Genomic DNA, 21,031 nt, shown 5'->3' with positions numbered 1-21,031 from the left:
AGGAGGACCCTGGAGAGGAGAGAGGGAAGCACGGGGCTGGGACTTGGCCTCTTGGCGTTCCAGAAGCCCCGTCTCTCTGCATCCTCCTGCCAGCCTCCGGGTCACTGTGGCCACACGCCCCTCTCCTGAAAAGAACAGACTTTTTTAAGCAACCTTTGTTGTTGCTGTTTTCACTCAGAGAACGGAGAGGAAGAGGTTGTCCTACACACGCAGCCACGGCCCACCTGCCCCACCCACCCCATCCCTCTGCACGGCCCCCAGCCTGCCTCAGCAACACTCGAGGGGACCTTGGTCCCCGGGGACCTCCTGGCCTCTGCTCTGTCCGTTTGCCTGTCTCCAAAGGCACCTTGCAAGTCCTCCTCTCCTGCATTTGTTCGCGCCGGGGCCTCTGTCTGGGCCGCCCCCACCCTCTCAACCCCGGGCTTGCAAAGCCATCCCTTCCAGGCAGCCTGCAGGCCAGGCCCCCACCCTGGGGGAGCCCACGGGGCCGGCTCTGCGCTGCCACGGGCACCGATCCCCGAGCCTGAGGCTGCAGGCTTGGCCTCCCAGCCCAGAGCCGGGCAGCTGGCGGGCCAAGTCCCAGAGGCCAGGAGTGGTCTGGGGCAGTGCCCACCTTACCCCTGGATCCCAGCTGGCAGGACGCAGGACAGACGGGAACAGGATGGAGCTGGCATCCCGACAGGCAGGGGGAGCCGGGAACCTGTTTGGCAGGCTCCTCCCAGGCCTCTTAGCTCCGTGGGAACCAGGAGGCCCAAGGATCACAAACACAGGGACCTGGACCCCCTCCCCCGGCCAGCAAGCCGACTGGCCTCACCACCCCAGAGCCAATGCCGCTGGGGCCACAGGACTGTCCCCGTCACGTCAGCCACTCAGTTCACACACTGGAGGTCAGCCGGTCTGCTGAGCCCGCTTCCTCTCCGCACGTGGACACGCAGCTCCCGCTTCAGCCGCGCCCACCTGAGGGGCAGGATGCAGACACTGAGTCCCAGGCACTCAGTCCGCCTGGCCTGGACCTCTGCACTGCCCTGCGGAGGGAGCAGAGCGCCAGCCAGGCCGCTCCTCCAGTCACACATGGAGGATGGAAGTCCATCCAGAGTCACACATGGAGGCTGGAAGTCCAGGCAGAGTCACACACGGAGGCTGGAAGTCCAGGCAGAGTCACACATGGAGGCTGGAAGTCCAGGCAGAGTCACACACGGAGGATGGAAGTCCAGGCAGAGTCACACACGGAGGATGGAAGTCCAGGCAGAGTGGGCCCGGTTCATGCTCTTAACCAGCCAAACGCGCTGCCTTTTGGGTTAAGGGCCTTAGCTTGGGGCGGGAGCTCTGCTCCATAAAAGCTCTGGTTGGGTTTTCACCGTATCCGTTCACACTGGCCACATCACCAAATGCATCCGGGAGCAATGGGCTGGAGGTCCTGCAATGGAGGGTGGGGGAGGCCCCACATCGCCCACAGACCCAGGCTCACAGGCCCAGGTCACACGATGGGGCCCCACAGCTTCAGCCTAGTCCTGGGGCGGCTGGGATGGGACCTGCCGAATTCTGGGCAGCAGCCAGGCCCCCGGCCCCCGATGACGCAGTCACCGCAGACCTGCCTGCCGCGAGCACCGCCCTCGGTAATAATAATAATTATCACGATGATTAGCATCCTGTTGTGACGATGGTCACGACCACAGGAGGCAGTTTGGCGTCGTGGTCAGACCGGACTCTGCCAGGCAGACCTGGCACACCTTGGCGGCAGGACCTTGGGTCAATGGTTAGACTTCCCTATGCCTCAGTTTCCTCTTCTGCGAAGTCAATTGAGGTTGTCAGTGCCTATGGGCTGCCCCGGGGCAGTGACGGAATCCTGGCCAGCTCGATGGGGACGGAGCCTGAGCAGCAGCCACAGGCGGGGGGGGGGGGGGGGGGGGGGCTGCGACACTGCGGTGTGCTTTTAGGGTGAGCCCACAGCATCCCACAGAACCTGCAGTCCCAAGTCCCCACAGCTGGGCCCTGGCCGGGTGGCTCAGTTTGACGCCTAGTCAGGGCACATATAAGAAGCAACCAATGGATGCATAAACAAGTGGAATAATAAATCGATGTTTCCCTCTCCCTTCCTCTCTCTCTCTCTCTCTAAAACGTCAATACAGCCCTAGCTGGTTTGACTCAGTGGATAGAGCGTTGGCCTGTAGACTGAAGGGTCCTGGGTTCGATTCCAGTCCAGGGCACATGCCCAGGTTGTGGGCTCGATCCCCAACAGGGGGCGTGCAGGAGGCAGCCAATCAATGGTTCTCTCTCACCATTGATGTTTCTCTCTCTCCCTCTCCCTTCCTCTCTGAGATCAATAAAAATACATGATAAAAACCCCACAACGTTCCCGCAGCTGCACCCCCTGCTGACCATCGGCGGGTGAGGGTTTCAGGACACCGGTCGCTGACCACAGGATGTTTACAGAGACCTTCCGCGGGCAGGTCTCCCCAGCTCAGCCTCAGGACGTGCCGCATTTAAGGCAATTGGGGAGGAAAAAAACCCACCCTCACTTTTTGGCCTGAATGCACGTTGTCCTGGCTGCCCCGTTGCATTCCATCCTGCTGGTTGCATTTCTCCTTCACCTGCAGCAGGCGGTTCCTGGCAATGCCGGGGCCCCTGGGGCGTTGCCAGCGGCACATCTGAGAAGCAACCCCCCCACCTCCCCACCCCCCGGCTCCATCCCAGCAGTGATCACAGTGGGCAGGGCTGCAGGCAGAGACCTCCGGCCCGCCCTCAGAGACCCTCCTACTGCAGGTTACACTGGTTTTCAAAGCGTCGTCCCTGGCTCACTCTGTCTAGCACAGCCGTGGGCAAACTACGGCCCGCGGGCCAGATTCGGCCCGTTCGGCTGTTCTATCCGGCCCGCGGAGCCGAAAGAGCGGAGGGTTCTCTTGCTCTCCCCTCTGCTCCTTTACTTTGAATTTATATTAGTTCACACAAACACTCCATCCATGCTTTTGTTCCGGCCCTCCGGTCCAGTTTAAGAACCCATTGTGGCCCTCGAGTCAAAAAGTTTGCCCACCCCTGGTCCAGGGAGTTGTGCGCTCCCTCCTAACCATCGTCTCTCAGCCCACACTTTCCACTCGGTCCAGAGAACAGCATAAAGAGCTGCTCCCAGTCACAGTATCTGTCACACCTCCTGCCTTTGCCACAGTGTTCCCTTTGTCCTGGACACCCCGTCCCTCTTCCTCACCTGGCTGCCTCCCATGCCAGGCACAGGTGTGCAGTCCTTCTCCTCCATGTCCCTCCCCCGCCCCCTCAGCCCGGCAGGCTCCCGGTGGCCCCAGGCTCCCTGATCAGGGCACCCTTGGGCTGTGCTGGCCCCGTCCGCCTACCAATCTCCCCTCTGCCCCCAGCTTACAGCCTGGGATCCTGGGGTCCCCAGAGCTGGGTCCCTGGAGAGGCAGCACTGTGTGGTGGAAAGAGCCGGGCCGGACAGACTCGGACCCGTCTGATCCTCCGTTTCCTCGTTTGTCCAATCAGGATCCTGGCCACATTAAGGGTGGGGACGAGGATCACAGACCATGTGTGCACAGCTCGGGGCACGGGGCGGGGCGCTGGGCCGTCCCTGGCTGAATGAATGAATGTCCTCAAGTTCACCGTCTGGCTATGAGTGGGGGAAGGGACCGGAAGAAGTTCCTAGAGGAGACCAGGGTGTTATTGGAACCCCCAGGCAGGAGGAACCCCAGGAGGGAGCATTGATTATGTGGGTGGGGAGGAGTCTGGGAAGGCTTCCCGGTGGAGGGGGTGCGTGTGCCGAGCTCAGGAGGGGGCTCCTCATTGCATAGCTAACAGAGCATCCTTCCTGCAGCCCCGCCAGCACTGGCTTCCATCATTTTAATGACGTGCTTCTAGTGCGTGTGCAAGTGTGCGCCTGACTTCACAGGGGCATAGAGCAGCCTTCTTCTGTGTTTCTTTGCTTGCCCGTCTCCCTTTAAGGCCGGCTCTGAGAGCCGCGATTCCTTAGGGATGCGTCCGGGGAAAACACCCTCTCCGTTATTAGTGAGAGATTGTGAAGTGAGCTCAGCCCAGGAGAATCTGGTGATTTTTGGAAGTGCGCATTCCGGATGACGACAGCCAGGCTTGCGGGGGGAGGAGGGCGAGACCCAGCATACCACAGGCAGCACCACCACCCCCCCCCCCCGGGGCAGCCCGCCATGGGACCCCAGGAGCAGGCAGAGTTTCCCTCGCGGCTGCCGCCTGACACTCTGCCCTGGATTCCCCGCCCCCCCCCCCCCCCCACACACACACCTTCTTAAGCAGGGGCTTCTGTTAAAATGTAAATATTTTGCCGGGGAAAGGGAACACGTTGCTTTGTTACTAAAGGAAAGGAAGATGAAGTTACTTTTACTGAGTACCTACTGTGTGCTTTATTACTAGGGAAAGGAAGGTGGCTGTATGTGGTGCTGAGCTCTGTGAGCTGCTGTCACCCCTGTCCGGCCTGTGTCCCCCCTCCCCGCCCCTCCCCCTCCTGTCATGCGCATTTCATCTGGGCCACAGGGGCTGGTTTGGGGTTAGGGTTAGGGTTAGGATGTCCAAGGCCTGGGCTCCCCGCACACTCCCCCAGCCGAGAGCCCTCGGACCAGGAGGGGTTCCCTGGCTCTGAAATTCTCCTGTGGCTGCCTCCCCTGGCTCTTGCATGGGTCCTTCACCTGCCTTCCAAGCAGGGTGCACCTGCAATGGGACAGGCCCGTTACGAACCCCCAAATACACATGTGAACCTCAGCTTCTGGTGATCAGTAATAATTCCTGCCCCTCCTCATAGGCCTGCGGGAGGACAGGAGGAGGACGCAGCGCAGCTTCATAAACTGGAAATGACTGAGAATGTGGGGCTGACCCAGCGCTGCCCCGTAGAAGACGCCCTGGGGCCTGGGGCGACCGCTGATGAGGGCGGGTTGGGGTGTCTGTCCAGGAGCATTCCTGCACCTCCTCCTTATTTCACCGGGAGGTTTTATTACTCACACAGATGATGTTTGTATTGTAAACAAAATAATGCATGCACTTAAGTAAAAACAGGTCAAAGGACGCTCAGATGTTGGGAAGGAGAGGAAATGGACCCCTGTTTCTTCCTCCCCTCCCCCGCCCCCCAGAACAACCTGTTTCCCTGGTTTGGGCCTTCTTGGTTTGGGCTTCCGGCGTTTCCCAATAAGATGCCTAGATTTTTCCATTCTGGATATTTCTATTGCCTTCCAGGTGTGACAGATGGGGCTTCAGCTCTCTTAGGCCTGCCCACTGCCCAACCTCCACCCTCAGCATCTGAGAGGGGACTTTACACAGTTCTTAGCTAACCCGTCAGTCAGTGTAAATGTTATTCCGAAAGTCACCCAGTAGCCAATGGCGGCTTCTTTTCTTGTAGAGTTTCCTTTGCTTATGCCCTGGGGTGGATGCATGTTTTAAAAAAAACTTGTCGGGTATCTATCTGTGTTTCTCTTCTGAGTTTCTCCATCTGACCTACTCCAGACCTAAGTGACAGTCTTATCAGCCTCGCAGGCATTCCTTATCTTATCTGCCCCTTTTGGCCCTGGGCCCTCGTAGGCTGAGCTCTCCACCCTGCGCCTGCCCGGGCCTCTGATAGCTTCTGGCCGAGCCCAGCCCCCGGGGGTCTGCACCTGTGCACTGGTCAGTCCCAGAAGGACGTGAAGGACGTGAAGGACCGTTGGGGGGCAGGAGGAGGAGTAAGTCATCCTGCTCTCAGCTCCTAGGAGAACTGGTGTTCCCAAAGCTTCTAGAAGGTGCACAGCACTTCATTTCTTTTTGTGAGCTTGCATTTCTGACCGTGTTTGTGTTCCAGCCTCAGACTTGCCTGATTCTCTCAGGAAACCCTTTTCCCTCAGTCATTAAGGCAACTGATGGCCCTGGGGTCTTCTAGCTCCCAGGGTTTCCAATGGGAAGCCGTGCCAGGCTTCAAATATATACATCCATTTAAAAATGCGATGCAGCCCTGACCGGTTTGGCTCAGTGGATAGAGCATCGGCCTGTGGACTCAAGGGTCCCAGGTTCGATTCCAGTCAAGGGCATGTGCCTTGGTTGTGGGCACATCCCCAGTGGGGGGTGTGCAGGAGGCAGCTGATGGATGTTTCCCTCTTATTGATGTTTCTAACTCTCTATCCCTCTCCCTTCCTCTCTGTAAAAAAGTAAAAAAAATATATATATTTTTAAAAAATAAATAAAAATAAAAATGCATGCACACGGTGTCAAAAATCAAACAAAAGTATAAGGCTTCTTAAAACACACACACACACACACACACACACACACACACACAGTCTCCTGCCTCATGTCTCCACCCTGACTCCTGCCCCCAGAGGCAACCACTTGCCATTTTCCACCCTTATCTTCCTGCCTCCAAGCACACACAGCTTTCTCCTCTGATTTAGGCTTATCACTGCCTTTCTCTCAGAGACCAGGACGGGTTAGCCCACGTAGGCCCCTCCCCCGCCCTCCCAGGATGGCTCCATCACTCTTTTTTGTAAAATCAGTATTGTTTACATAGGATACACATTGCAGCCCACGGAGTCACCGCGTGTCCGGTGACTGTTCCCTTCCTTGCAGGACTTCGGGTTTCCCTGGGATAAATCATCACCTCCTTGTTTGACTGGCTTGGTTTTCTTGGGGTTTATCACCAGTTCACCACCCAATTGGCTGAAGACGGCCACGCCCCCAGGGATGCCTTGAGTTGTGTGCTCTTCCAGGCCAGCTCCTCCCAGAACCCTCCCCCCACCCCCCCCCATCTGCACTGATTGCCTCTGGCCCCCAAGTCCTCCCCCTCGGCAGCGTCCCTTGCACTGTCACCCCCCAGGCTCCCTGTCCCTGTATTTCAAATCTTCTTGTTTCTTTTCTTTCTTTTTCTTCTTCTTCTTTTTTTTTTGGTGATGAATTTCTTTTATTTAATTTTAATTTTATTTTTTTATTGTTTAAAGTATTACAAATAGTAGTACATATGTCTCCTTTTTTTTTTTCCAATTGACCCTCCCCCAGCCTCCTCTACCCTCCCCCCCCACGGGCACATGCCCTCACCCCCCTCCCAGTGTCTTGCGTCCATTGGTTATGCTTATGTGCATGCATACAAGTCCTTCGGTGGTTGATCTCTTGAGTTCTCCTAATTTTAGAGAAAGGATGTCTGGGAGAAATTTTTTTTTTAAAATGTCTTCCTCTACCCCTGCACTTGATTGATTAGGGACTAAAGTAATTTCCGTCAGAAGGGTGAAGGCTTTGCTCCATGTCCTGCCAGCGTCTGAAGGGCTTTGAGAATGTCAGCGATGCTGTGATTCCTGATCCCTCGTATGCGGTCTCTCCACCCCCACTCCTCCGTCCCATCCCTCCCTCCCTCTCTCTCCGGATGTTTTTGGGATCTCCTCAGTTTGGTGTACTGATGGCCTAATTTGGTCTCCCCCCTCCCACCACCTCACTTCAAAGTGGACCCTTGTGTTATTGATGTAAGGGATTTTTTTTTTTTTCTGGAAGGGAATTTTTATTATGAGTTTATTCGAGCCAAACTGCCGACATAGGCTGGGGAGCAAGATCTCAAATGCTCAGTTTAATAACAGTTATGCAGCTCCTTTTATGCACTTGAAATTAAGGAGGGACTGTACATGGAGGTGGGAGAAAGCAAGGCGGGGGCTGAATTACAGGATAGTTAACAGCATTATGTGGGGTATTACTTCTGGCGTCTGAAAGGTGTGTTAACCTAGATGCACGAGAACAATGGACAGGCCTGGCTTAAAACCTTTCACCTTTCACAGAAGGTGTGCCCTGACCAGGTAGCTCAGTTGGCTAGAGCATCGTCCCCGTACACCAAGGTTTCAGGTTCGATCCCCATCAGGGCACATCCAAAATCAACCAATGAGTGCACAAACAAGTGGAACAGCAAATTGATCTCTCTATATATCTATCTCAAATCAATAAAAAGTAAAAGGTTAGGTGCCTGACCTGCCGAGTGAGGATTTTATGATCAGGTCACTCCGTTCCTTTCCATAGAAGTGCCTTTTTGTGTCCAGTGTCCATCAGTCCCAGGTAATTTTTTGGTATTTTGTCTGTAATACTTCCCTTCGTTTTAAGCCACTAGATACAGGGCAGAAACTAGGGTTGTTACGTGAACACTACAGGGAACTCTAACATCCCCAGCCCCCTTTCCTGTTCTAGGCTGTAGAGTTGAGGATTCTTAGGGGAATTTGGACAACCTTAGAGGACATTTAAATCCAGCCACTTGGGGAGGGATGTGCCCCCCGAGAAATGGGGGTGGCTCCTCCTAGCTCAGGCTGATTTGACACCTCCTCTAATCCAGGTCTTCTCCGCCCTGACTGAGAGACTTCCCTGTTGCAGACATTCTGATGAAATTGGTCTGCGGAGGGCCGAGCACCTGCATGTGACCGGCTTTTAGGTAATTCGGACCCGTGTCCAGGGCTGGGAGCCCCTGGGCCGGCCTTGGGTGGGGACCCTGACCAGCTGCCTCCTTAGGACCCTGACCTGCTCGCAGGGTCTCAGCGCGCCCAGCACGCGGAAGATGCTGGTTTCTTGTGGCAAAAGTAGGCGTCCTGGCGCTGGGTCCCGGGGCTGGGTTGTCGCCAGGCCGAGCCTGTTCTTGGGAGAAGGCTCAGCTCTGCAGCTAGGCTTCCGGGGTCTCGAGAGGCTCGTCCTGCGGGGGCTGTGGGTGCCCCAGGCCTCGCAGCCCATGACCCGCAGGGCAGGGCAGAGGCTCAGAGGCCGAGGTGCTCAGACGTGTCCAGGGCCACCCGCGGCCCAGACCCACGGCCGCTAAGCCCAGGGCTCTCCCACTGAGCCCAGCAGCCGCTTCATCGTCCACTCATTCAGCGCGCACCGAGTTCTGGCCACACCGCACCTGCGGGCACTGGAGAGCAGCGTGAACAGACCCAACAGTCTGGTGGTTTCAGTTACTTAGGTCACTTCTCTCTGCCCAGCGGGGGCTCCTGGGGGCCGGGGGGGCACAGCCTCATTCCAGCCCAGCCTCACCAGGCCTGCTCCCAGGAGGAATGAGTGATAAAGTGGTTGCTGCGTGGAACAGGAGGGAGCACGCGGGAGGGGGCCGGGGAGCCGGGCCGCAGCCGGCAGAAGCACATTAACAATTAAGGCCGTTGCAGACTTTCATTCCACCCTCGGCGCATGAAATATTCAGTTAGCAGGGGAGACGAGCCTCGGATCGCTGCCTTGCGGGTTGGAGACCTGGGGCCTAGGGCAGCAGCCAAGGCCTGGCATGCAGGGTGTTGGGGGCTGTGGGGGGCTGCACAGGTGTCCGGGGCGGGTGGTGCAGCTGCAGACACCCAGAGAACACCACCAGGGCCCCCCTGAGGGTCCCAGGGAAGAGGGAGGCTTTGTCCTCAAGGAGCACAGCCTCGGGGGGAGGCAGAGACAAAGCACCCAGCACAGGTGGAGCCGCCACCCAGGCCTCACGCCTCCGGGCGCAGTGATGCCAGCAGTCACTGAGATACGCAGCCGAAGCTGGGCTCCAAGACCACATGTCTGGGGCCTGGAACATGTCACCTGCCGTTAGCCCCTAATTATCCTACGAGGGGCACCAACCATGTTGCATTGTAGCTGTGCTTGTGCGAAAGCATCCGTTTGAGAAATACACACATTTCAAAGGCGTCTCGGCGGGCGCACCTGCTCTACCCTTCCTCTGTTTTCCTGGGCGCCGCCGCGGTGAAATTTAGCCCGGGCTTCTCCCGTGCTCTGAGCGTCCCGAGGGAGGCAAAGTGGGTCGTGGAAAGTGCACGAAGGTTCACCCACCCGATGGCAACGCCAGCCCTTGGCAGGGTGGGCCAGGCACTCGCTGCCCCTCGGACGGGGTACACGGTGGCACCATCTCTTTGTTTTTTGAATGTTTTCATTGATTTTTAAAAAAATCCTCACCTGAGGATATTTTTCCATTGAATTTTAGAGAGAGTGGAAGAGAGAGGGAAAGACAGAAATACTGATGTGAGAGAAACACATCGATTGGTTGCCTCCTGCATGAGCCCCGACCAGGGCCCGGGCCGGGCAGGAGCCTGTAACCAAGGTACATGCCCTTGACCGGAATCGAACCCGGAACCCTTCAGTCTGCAGCCGACACTCTATCCACTGAGCCAAAGCGGCTAGGGCTGTTTTTATTGATTTTAGAGAGAGAGGAAGGGAGAGGGAGAGAGAGATAGAAACATCCCTGAGAGAGACACATCAACATGGATCTGCTGCCCCTGCTGCATGCCTCCGACCGGGGATTGAACCCCCAACCAGGCATGTGCCCTGACAGGGAACCTAACCGTGACCTCCTGCTGACGGGAGGAAGCTCAACCATTTGAGACACCGGCCGGGCCGGGCAGCGCGGCCTCTTTGGAAAGCACGTGGGCACCATCCAGCCACCCAGAAGCCGAGTGCACTGTGTGGCCCAGCCGTGCTGGGTCTGCCGTGCCCCTGACTGAGTTCATGCTCAGGTTATAGCAAAAAACAGAAGCAAATGTCCTTCACCAGGAGCAGTCAAGGTCATGAACTCGTGCCGTGGATTCTAGGAGGGCAGGAGGCCATTGGACCCCGGAGGCCATTGGGCAAGGTCTGGGGGTATTTTTGGCGTTTACAACTAGAGTTGGGGTGCTACCTCCATCCAATGGGCAGAGGGTAGGGGTGCTGGTTAACATCCCACAGTGCACAGGACACCCCCCCTGCACCCTCATAGCATGTACTTATTCCATCCAAAATGTCAACCGTGCTGAGGTTGAGAAGCCTTGCTATACAGCCATGCAAATGACTGAGCTACAGCTGCAGAGATCAACGTGACGCGTGAAAGGCGTACCGCGGAACACATGGGGCGCCACAGCATTTAATGAGGTGCAAAAGCATGCAGAACTAGGCAATGCATTACAAAGGGGAGATGGAGTGCCCTGGAAGCACAGGAATAATCAACGTGTCATTCAGAATCATGGGGGGGAGGGGTGGGGGGGAGGTGGAATTGGGCACAGAGGGGATAAACGGGGATGGGAAAAAACAAAAAAAATAAAAATAAATAAACGCAAAGAATTGTGGTTACCCCAGGGTCGGGTGGGCTGGGTCATGTGACCAGCAGTCTGCATTCCTTTGGCTGGGCAGTGGGCTCACTATATCGCAGTCAGCTGTAACGTGAAATAGTTCATAATTCGAACAATGTTTTCTAAGTGCATTGAGGTGAGAGCCGGTCCTGTGAAGAGCTCCCCTGACTCAGTTTCCCCTGTGGCTGAGCCTCCCTTCAGGCCCTGCTGCTAAGGGCAATGGTGTGAGGGGACATGAGTGGCTCCAGCTGGAAGGAGAGGGGGCAGAGAGAGGGGCAGATCCTGACAGCCCCCTCACAATGGGTCCCTGCAGGGCGGTTCTCCCTGGCCTCTGGCCAGCCTGGCTTTGCCGCCTCCTGCTGTCTCCCAGCCCCAGCTGACCCGCTGACCCATCCCTCCCCGCACACCTCCCATCACGTGCTCTCTATGAAAGAAGCCTGGCTGGGTCTCTCTTCTGCTTTGTGTTATTCTGTGGCTCCCACTGAGCTCAGGTGAACCTTTCGGCTTTTGCCGGTGACATCCGTGGTTCTGGGCAGCTATCCCGTGCTTTGCTGTTCTGTGACGTGTGTGTGAGCCCACCTCCCCTTAGACGGCCCACTGCTGCCCTCCAGGGGGCTGATGTCTTGCACACTCTCCTGCTGGTGGCCCAGGGTCAGTGGGAGTTGAGACACTTGGTCACTAAATTACATTTTGGGGCTTCCCCATATTCCCTGCTGCTCCATCCCGAAAGGCAGTTGGCCGGGCTGGCATGACTCCGTGGTAGAGCATTGACCTATGAACCAGGGGGTCACTGTTTGATTCCTGGTCAGGGCACAAGCCCCGGTTGTGGGCTCAATCCACTCAATGATTCTCATCATTGATGTTTCTCCCCCTCTCCCTTCCTCACTGAAATCAATAAAAATTAAAAAAATAAAAAACAAAACCAAAAAAACAAAAAACTACAGTCACTTTCCCATGAGCCCTGATTTATTGCTGCATCGCAGCATTTCAACCCTATATGGTGACCTCCTCTGTTTCAGGGTCCCCCAGGGGGCAGGGAAGGAACCCCGAGTCAGGCCCCAGAACTGGTCAGCTGCTATCGCCTCCCTGATCTGCAGAAATAGTCAGCCACCACACAACCCTTTGCTGACCACACCAGAGTCCTCAGGCATCCACGGGCCTCTGAACACTGCCCGTAGGTTCATACTTGGCGATCTGAGCTTGGTGGAGACAAACAACCAGGCCTTCAGGAATCTATGTTCGATCCTAGAAGGCGAATGGCATCTCCTAGGGCTGTTGAGACCATCACGTGAGGGATGGTTAGAATCCCTGGCGCATACTGAGCGCTGGTAGGAGGTGGTGGTGGTGATGATTATTGTTGTTAACTAGCAGAGCCGCAGGGAGGCGGCCCTACTTCCGCCAGAGGCTTCCAGAGCCCTGTGCCACTCTCACACACTCCAGCAGTGGGCACGGCGGTGTCTGCACACACGCCTCACTGTTGCTCACCTCTGGGCCTCGGCTTGTGCTGTTCCCTCCCAACAATCTGTCAAACTCCTACTTGTTCTTCAAGATCCAACTCCAGTGTCACCTCCTCCAGGAAGCCGCTCCGTGTCCCAGCATGCTCCCGGAATGATGCGTTCGGCTCATCTCTTTTGTGGTACAATTTACAATGCGTATGCGATTGCACATATACAGGCATATGTGGATAAAGACACATGGAATGTTTTTGTGTTCAGTCAACCGATGAAAGTGACCCTGGGCGATGAATGTGACCTTCTGGTGGCTGTTTCCTCACCTTCAAAACCAGGAGCTCAGACTTCATTGGTCGTGCACCGGAGGGACCCACATTCACTCAGCAAACACCAGATGGTGCCTGTGCTGGGGTCTGTGCTCAGGGCCCCAGCCAGGCCCGTGAGGCTGAGAGAGCCCCGTCCCCTCCCAGTGGGGAGACAATCACTTACCACCCGTGTAGCGCCCTTTCCGGGTTCACAGAGCCTGCGTTTTGGAATATTTTATCTGCTCTGTACCAGCTCCCACCCCAGCCCGCTCTCAGAAACATTGGTGTGGCTTTAAATGGACACACAGCCTGGGAGAGTCTGGGAAGCAAGTTAGAGGAGTGGGGGTGCACCTTGGTGTTTAAAAAGACCCACAAGGACTTTCACTAGGCACGGAGAGAATTAGTGTCAGCGGTCCATGATCTGCTGTTAGTTTCCATGACAAGCCAGGGCTTTCATGACCGAAGGCTAAATCCGCAGACGCGTGGCTGAGGGCACTGGGTCTGTTGGGCCACGAGTATTCTAGGGGGCTTGGCGCCTCTTGCTGGGCCCCGGGGGATGTGGGTTTTTTGGGGGGTTCTGGTGGCTCTGGCTTTGCTTCAGGAGCCTATCTGAGCTCTGGGCCCTTGCCACCTCCTATGGTCCTATCCTGTCCTCCCAGGCCTGTCCAGCCATGGTGCTGGGAGCAGACACTTTCTCTCAAACCACCCAGTAGCCTCATCTCTAGCACTGTTTTTGCTGCACCCTGGGGATGTTAGGGGTGCTCCTGTGGGTGTTGGCCACGGGGTCCTTGGTTCCACAGGCCCTCCTGGGCATGTGTGGGGGACCCCTCAGCTTCCCTGGGGCTTAACCCTCAAAGCTATGCCCTTGAGGATCATCCTCTCATCTCCCCCTCCCCCCTCCTGACCATCCACCTGCAAAGAGGGGCTGATGGGTGGGGAAGGAGGTCCTGAATCTGGGCCTCTCTGTGCACACTCCCCTCCCCCCAATCCCTTCTCCACATATGGTCCGGAGTGAGCCTCTTAAAAGGCAAACTGGGTCATGTTGCTTCCTGCTGACCCCCATGGCTTTCCCAGCTGCTTTAGAATCATGCATGAGCTGGCCCCGCTGGCCTCATCTCTCATCCCGCTTCCCCGGCCCATTCCCAGCCCCACTGGCCTTCCTTGAATAGGCTGCTCACCCTGGGACCTCTGCACTAGCTTTCCCCTCCGCCCAGAGTGCCCTTCCCTCTTATCTTTGTCCTTCTTTTTGCTCAGATCTCAGATTAGAAGCACCTGGTCCGAGGTCCGCCCTGACTCCAGGATCTAAAGTAACTGATTATCACTTTCTGTGGCAGCAGCCTGTCTAATCCCCTGCACAGCACTTATTACAGCCTCCTAGTTAACTCATTTATTTTCTCTCTTTCCTTCTCCCAGAGGGCAAAGTTCCCTCAGAGAGCAGTGGCTTCTGCTGTCGTCCTCGGCAGAAGCCCTGGTGGTGGTGGTGGTGGTGGAGGGGGGCGGGGGGACTGGAACAGGTCTAGCTAGGGTAGGTGCTGGGTAGTGGCTGATGAATGGCTGAGCGGCTGTAAATGGGGACATCAGCTGGCGCGCGCTCCAGGCTGTGGCCGTTCACGGTCGAGAACGCGGGTTTTATTTTATCTCCTTGCGGGTCCCGGGAGATCCACGCCCCCCTCCGCTCCTCTCCCAGCAGACGCGCCATAAATGCGCTTCGGGGACACGAAGATAACGAGGCAGACTCACAGGCTGTGGGAAGGGGCGCAGCTGCCGTTGGGGAGGGGGTTCTGCGGCCGGCTCCGCGCCCGGCAACCCCGGCGTTAAGGCTCCAGTGGTCTCCAACTGGAGAATCGGAGATTCTCCCCGGAGTCCCTGGGACGCGCGGCCGGGTGGGCGGGGAGCGGTTCTCTCAGAGCCGCAAGGGGCGGGGGGCACGTTCCCGGCGCCCTCGCCCCCTTGGGGCAGGGAAGAGGATATGGACGTCGCTCCGGGACGCGGCTGGCGAGGTCCTGACCTTTCGGTGCACCGACGCCGGAGCCACAGTCCCCGGGTGGAGGGGAGACGCAGCCCCTCTGCGCACTCCGGGGGGCGGTGAGCCGGGGGCAGGGTAGGGGACAAAGAGCCGCCCTGCCGCCGGAAGAGCGACCCCATGTCAGAGTTCTATTGTTTGGCGTGGCTCAGACTACGCTGGACTCCGGTGCCCTGGGAGGGAGAAGGGGACCTGTCCTCTGGGTCCAGGGTGTTTGTTTATTTGGGGCGGGGAAGGGCGGGCGGGGTACGCGGGCTGGAGAGGGGGCTCCGCGCTCATTCCCGCGCGTCTCCTTTAAGGGAAGCCCAGCCCTACCTTTCCCACCGTCGCCCTCCCCGCACTGTACCTGCATTTTAAAAGCGCCCTGTAGCCCTGGGATTGGCCCAGGCCGCGTCCTCCCGGAGCAGAAACTTGAACCGCCAGCGGGAGGAGGGAGGGTTGGAAGCCCAATGGGTGGATTGTACCATCTCGGCGGCGGCCCCCGCGTGCGCCCCGCCCCTCCCACACACCCTCGGAGAGGCCCAATTGGACGGGCAGGGGGGCGGGACCGCGGCTCGAACGCGCCTCTGGCCGGGCGCCGGGCAGGCGAGCGCACAGCGGTGGGGGATGTCAGGGCCCGGCCGCGTCTCTGCCCGCCCCCTCGCTTTCCCTGGAGGCGGGGCCGGGGTGCGGTACCCCGCCTCCTCCCCGCCCGGAGTGGGCGGGGCGGCTGGGGCTCCGGGAGCTGGGCCGGGGGCGGGCCTCCGCCTGCTTCGCCTGAGCCCGGAGAGCACCCGGCGCGGCGGCCGCCGACACAGCAGCGATCCTCGCTCGCCGAATCCGCAGACGCGCGGCTTCCCAGCGGCCCGAGTGGGCGCTACGTGAGGACACGCAAGGCGGCGCGGAGCGGGCCTCACTCGCCCCCGCCTGTCCCCCTCCCACGCGCGGACCGGCCCAGCGCAGCCCCGGCGCGGGGAGCGCTGGCCGGGCGAGGGCGCGGGCGATGCCGCGGTGACGGCCCCGCCATGGCGAAGCCCCCGGCAGCGGCGGCAGCGGCGGCGGCGTCGGAGGAGCTGAGCCAGGTGCCGGACGAGGAGCTGCTGCGCTGGAGCAAGGAGGAGCTGGCGCGGCGGCTGCGGCGCGCCGAGGGCGAGAAGGTGGGCCTTATGCTGGAGCACGGCGGCCTGATGCGCGACGTGAACCGGCGGCTGCAGCAGCACCTGCTGGAGATCCGCGGCCTCAAGGACGTGAACCAGCGGCTGCAGGACGACAACCAGGAGCTGCGCGAGCTCTGCTGCTTCCTGGACGACGACCGGCAGAAGGGGCGCAAGCTGGCGCGCGAGTGGCAGCGCTTCGGGCGCCACGCGGCCGGTGCCGTGTGGCACGAGGTGGCCCGCTCTCAGCAGAAGCTGCGCGAGCTCGAGGCGCGCCAGGAGGCCCTGCTGCGCGAGAACCTGGAGCTTAAGGAGCTGGTGCTGCTCCTGGACGAGGAGCGCGCGGCGCTGGCGGGGGGCGCGGGCGGCGGCGGCGGCGCGGGCTCCCGCAGCTCCATCGACAGCCAGGCCAGCCTGAGCGGGCCGCTGGCGGGCGGCGCGGCGGGCACAGGGGCCCGCGACGTGGGCGACGGCAGCAGCACGTCGAGCGCGGGCAGCGGCGGCAGCCCGGACCACCACCACCACGTCCCGCCTCCGCTGCTGCCCCCAGGGCCGCACAAGATCCCCGACGGCAAAACCGTAGCCACGCGCAGGTCCCTGGACGACCTGTCGGCGCCACCGCACCACCGAAGCATCCCCAATGGCCTGCACGGTAAGGACGGCACCGGCGGGGCAGCGCGGGTCACAGTCCCTCTCCCCGCGGCGGCGGCCGCCACTCCCGACCTCTCCTCCAGCTGGCGTCCCGCACTCCACGCTGGGGATCTCGCGTCCACCGCAGTAGGGCTTTGGGTGGCGTTTTTCTGGTCCAGTGATGTAGGCGTGTCCCTGCCCAGCTTCTCATCCGCAGCCAGGCGGGACCCTAGACCCCAGAAAAGTTTGTCTCCCGCGGGGTTATCACTGTCAATGTCCCGCACTGCAGGGCTGGCTGGGGGCGCCTGCTCTCAGCCTGGAAATCCCTGTCCTCCAGCCAGAAGCTCACAGGCAAACCTCCCCCCCCCAAAAAAAAAAAACACAACAATAAAAAACCAACAAAAAAAGGGCCTTTACAGCGCAAGTGAATTTCCCCTCTGATTGGGAGCAACAGGCTGCCCCAAACCAGAAGTGCATCCGTGAGTGTCTTGGGGGCTGGAATTAAGCCTGGGGCTCCAGGTGCCGCTTGTGGGTTGGGAAGGAGCACAGGCAGCCAGGGTGAGACCTGGAGGCGCTGGGCCAGCCGACCCTGGCCAGAAGCCCCCCGGCACTTCGCCACAGAGGCTCTAAGACTTGCCAGAGGGATGTGTGTGTTTGGCTTGGCTCCGCTGTGTGCCTCAGTTTCCTTGCATGTAGAACGGGGACGATGATCCCTGCCTGGGAGAGCTGAGGTGGAGAGAGAGCCCCTGCAGGGTTTTACCAACGGCTGGTGCCGTCCAGGAAGTGCCAGGGTGGTGGGTGGCAGGGTGTGGGTGGGAGGACCTTTGGCCTCAGGAAAGCTCAGCTACTGTCTTCCACGCCTTGTGACTGTTGGCCCAGTGCCTGGAACCCCCGGCTGGGTCTGTGGAGCAGGGCAGTGACACCCACTCCCAGCCCTCTGATCAGGGGCCCTCCTCCCTGCTGTCTCTTCTCCTGCCTCCCTGTTTTTCTACATTTTTTTGGTGGCTTGGCTCCCAGTTCTGCAGTTCCCGTGGCAATTGCTACTACCTGAACTATATGCCCGAAGGTGGATTAAACAGCTCTTTCTGGTTCTGTTTTAAAATATATTTTTATTGATTTTAGAGAGGAAGGAAGAGGGAAAGAGAGATAGAAACATAAAAAATGAGAGAATCATGGATCAGCTGCCTCCTGCATGCCCCACATTGAGATTGAGCCCGAAACCCGGGCATGTGCTCTGACCAGGGATCGAACCATGACCTCCTGGTTCATAGGTTGACGCTCAACCACTGAGCCACACCGTCTGGGTCCTTTCTGGTTCTTTTAAAGGCTTTCCTAGTTCAGAGAAAATGTATTAGGCCTTAAGTGGCTATTCTTCCCACAGTGACAGCCTCCGCAGGGGAAGGACGCTCTGTCTTTGGTTTGGTGGCCAAGTGGCCTCTGCAGGCACCTTGGGGTGGGGTGGGAACTGGACCCAGGAGATGGGGTGCTATAGTGTAGCACAGTTTTTCCTTTATTTACCTTCCCAGCCAGTGAGTTCAGGGCAGGACTGGGTTGAGAGGGATATTTTGTTACTGATTAGCAATCTACGACTACAACTCGGGTTACTTTTGGTAACTCTGTATCCAACCCCACCTCCCACCACAAGCTCCTTAAGGCCAATGGCAGTAGCTCAGAGTTAGGTGTTTACTTTGTTGGGGTCTCAGGGTTTGGAGAGTGCGGAGCCCTTGTACCAGCCTTTCTGGCCTAGCCTTCTGGGGGGCCTTGGGAGGGTCAGATGTCTGAACCTCGGTTTCTCCAAGTGCAGTACGAAGGATGCGACTGCTGCAGTCCTGTGGCTGAGGAGTGAGATGTTGCTGGTTTTGAGCTGTGTCATTGATGGCACTTGGCGCAAGTGGCTCTCTGCAGGGCACTGAAGTGCTTGAGTGTCGTGGCATATTTGCAGGGAAGTTTGGTGGCGTCTGACGTGGACCCTGTCTGGCTCAGTGTGTGGGTTGTAGTTGGCAGGGATGCAGGAGTGGAGGACTGGGCTAGACCTGAGGGTTTCCACCCCACTGGGGTGGGTGGGGGTTGAGGTGTAGGGTTTCCTGCAGAGCCCATCCCCCCCGCCCTCGCCCCCCCCCCCCCCCTTACCAAGTCTCTTGCACACTTTAGGCAGGACTGCCATAGCCGGAGATGGCAACGCTGTGACAATCCTGTTCGGCATCATTATCACAGATTTCAGTTCCAGACAGGACTGCTATTGTTTAGTTTTGTCTCTGAAGTCATGTGTGGCCTTGAGATGTTCTCACAACATGAATAGAATGCCTGGAAACCAGGAAAGGCCCCTTTCAGAGCAATGCCTTTCTGTCCTCAGACCTGCAGTTTGAAGTTGAGTGAAGAGCAGGCTGGGGGAGGTTGAAGGGTCTCCGGTCCAGGCGCCGCCCCCCACCGCCCCCCTCCCCCCCGGGGCTCTCCTGCTAGGTGGTGGGCTGGCTTGCTTCTGTGGCCTGCTGTCATGGTGGCTGATACCGTTATCAGTAGACACTGATGATTCCCTATTCTTGATTCCTGACCCAGGTTTGCCCCTCTTCTCCCATCCTGGGAAGTGTCACTTCCTTATCATGGACCACTGAGCAGATGGTTGATAACCCCGTTACCTGGAGGGGTCAGTCCATCTGGGGTTCGAATCCAGTCTCCACGCCTCCTCTTCTCTCTGCAAGTTACTGGGCTTGACTGTGCCTCCGCTCTTCCTGCGCAAGCCCAGAGTGCCCCCGTCCCACGGAGGGCGAGGGAGGGCGAGGGAGTCAGGTCTGCACAGGGCTGGTCTCAGCAGTTGTCTGAATCCTTGTCGGGAACATTTTTCCCAAGGCTCCTCCTGAGAAACCCATAGGGACGCTTTTGGGGCCTCACCAAGCAGACTAGTGTTCTTTACAGCTGGTTGCTGTTTAGACAGGCAGCTCATCTGAATGTTTGTGTCTGGCTGCACCTGCCAATGAGCCCAGGGAATGGGGACCCTCTGGTCTTCTCTTGGGAGCTGCGGGGTACCTGGCAGCTGGCTGGGTGCCCTGAAGGCCCCAGGAGGCTGTGGTGGGATGTGGCCTATACTGGGTGGCTGGGGGGCCTCTGAATGGGTATGCAAATAGCTCCCCCCTTCTCCTCGTGATTTTTGACTGAGGGCCAATTAAAGTCTGGACTTCAGGGCTCCTTACTCTGATCCAGTGGGGCAAACTGAGGCAGGTGAACCCCAAACGCCAGCAAGTCAGGCTATCTCTTGAACTGATGAGGTTTCAAACAAAAGCATTTCCAGCAATTCTCCCTTGCCCTTCCCCCATCCTTTGTGCCCCCTCCCCCCATCCTTCATGCCCCCACTCCCCCTCCCCAGCTTGTCCCTGTCCACGTCAGTCCCGGTCCCTCCCCCACCCCCTGGGCCGCACCCCTTGAGCTAACTTAGGGAACCAGGACCTCCAGCATGCCTTTGAACAGCCCTATTTACTTTTTAAAGTTTGGATTTAAAATGTGAGCTTCTCAAAATAAGATGGGTTTGTTCTCTGGCTTGTGTTTTTGTTGGTTTAGAGGGAGGGTTAGGCGGGGGTGGTCCTGGCCTTCAAAAGAAGATAGATCACTCTGGCCGGAACAGGGGCCACCCAGCTTAGCGCCTCCTGGGCGCCTCCTGCTCAGGGCTGGCTCCTAAGGAGGCTCTTCCGAAGCCCAGCCTAGCCCGGAGCAAAGGTCAGTGAAGACAATGGGCGGGTTAGATAAGCCTTTCCACTCCCTCCCAAGCTGAAGCTGACCCTCCATCAGCAGCCTCGGGGTGCTGGCCTTGCACAAACGGAGCTCACAGGCAGGTACCCCAGGGAAGGGCTAGGGCAGTGGTCGGCAAACTCATTCGTCCACAGAGCCAAATATCAACAGGACAACGATTGGAATTTCTTTGGAGAGCCACATTTTTTAAACTTAAACTTCTTCTCACGCCACTTCTTCAAAACAGACTCGCCCAGGCCGTGGTATTTTGTGGAAGAGCCACACGCAAGGGCCCAAAGGCCGCATGTGGCTCGCGAGCCGCAGTTTGCCGACCACTGGGCTAGGGTATGCCCAGCACTTCACAGTTGACCACAGAGAGCTTCCCAGCCCCAGCTCGTTTCTGTTCAGAGTGCCCAAATGGTCCCATAGCAGAGATGGGTAAACTGAGGCTTGGAGAGGTACAGGGACTTGCTCTGGGTCCCGCTGTGCTGCTGGTGGTTGGGGGCCTGGGCCCAGTCTTGGGTCTCCTGTGTCAGATTAGCCACCCGTCCAGTGCCTGCTGCCCCTCTGGGCTGGGACAGAGGCTGGGGGGAGAACTGGAGGGACCCCCCAAGGGAGGCCCACCAGCAGTGGATGGCCTCTCCCAAGCTTGGTCCTGGCAGGGCCCTGAGACCGGCGGGTGGACACAGAGCCAGGAGGGAGGAGCTCCAGGGGTGGGACGTGTGTGGCAAAGATGTGGCACCTCCTC

General features: G+C 58.4%; 1 protein-coding gene across 2 annotated transcripts in view; it reads left to right on the top strand.

The window, feature by feature from the left end:
- Positions 1 to 15,668: 15,668 nt before the first annotated feature.
- The window catches only part of CCDC85C (coiled-coil domain containing 85C), a 71,621-nt gene continuing 66,258 nt past the window's right edge, over positions 15,669 to 21,031 (top strand). For both annotated transcript variants that reach the window (XM_080648646.1, XM_080648647.1), the window contains exon 1: positions 15,669 to 16,585. In XM_080648646.1, coding sequence (XP_080504772.1) covers positions 15,805 to 16,585 — 781 coding nt within the window. In that variant the 5' untranslated portion in view covers positions 15,669 to 15,804. The remainder of the gene's footprint in view (positions 16,586 to 21,031) is intronic.

Source organism: Plecotus auritus, assembly GCF_963455305.1.
Source record: "Plecotus auritus genome assembly, chromosome: 1".
Lineage (NCBI taxonomy): Eukaryota > Metazoa > Chordata > Mammalia > Chiroptera > Vespertilionidae > Plecotus > Plecotus auritus.
The sequence above is the reverse complement of the archived record's forward strand: the minus strand, read 5'-3'. Positions and strand labels throughout refer to the sequence as shown.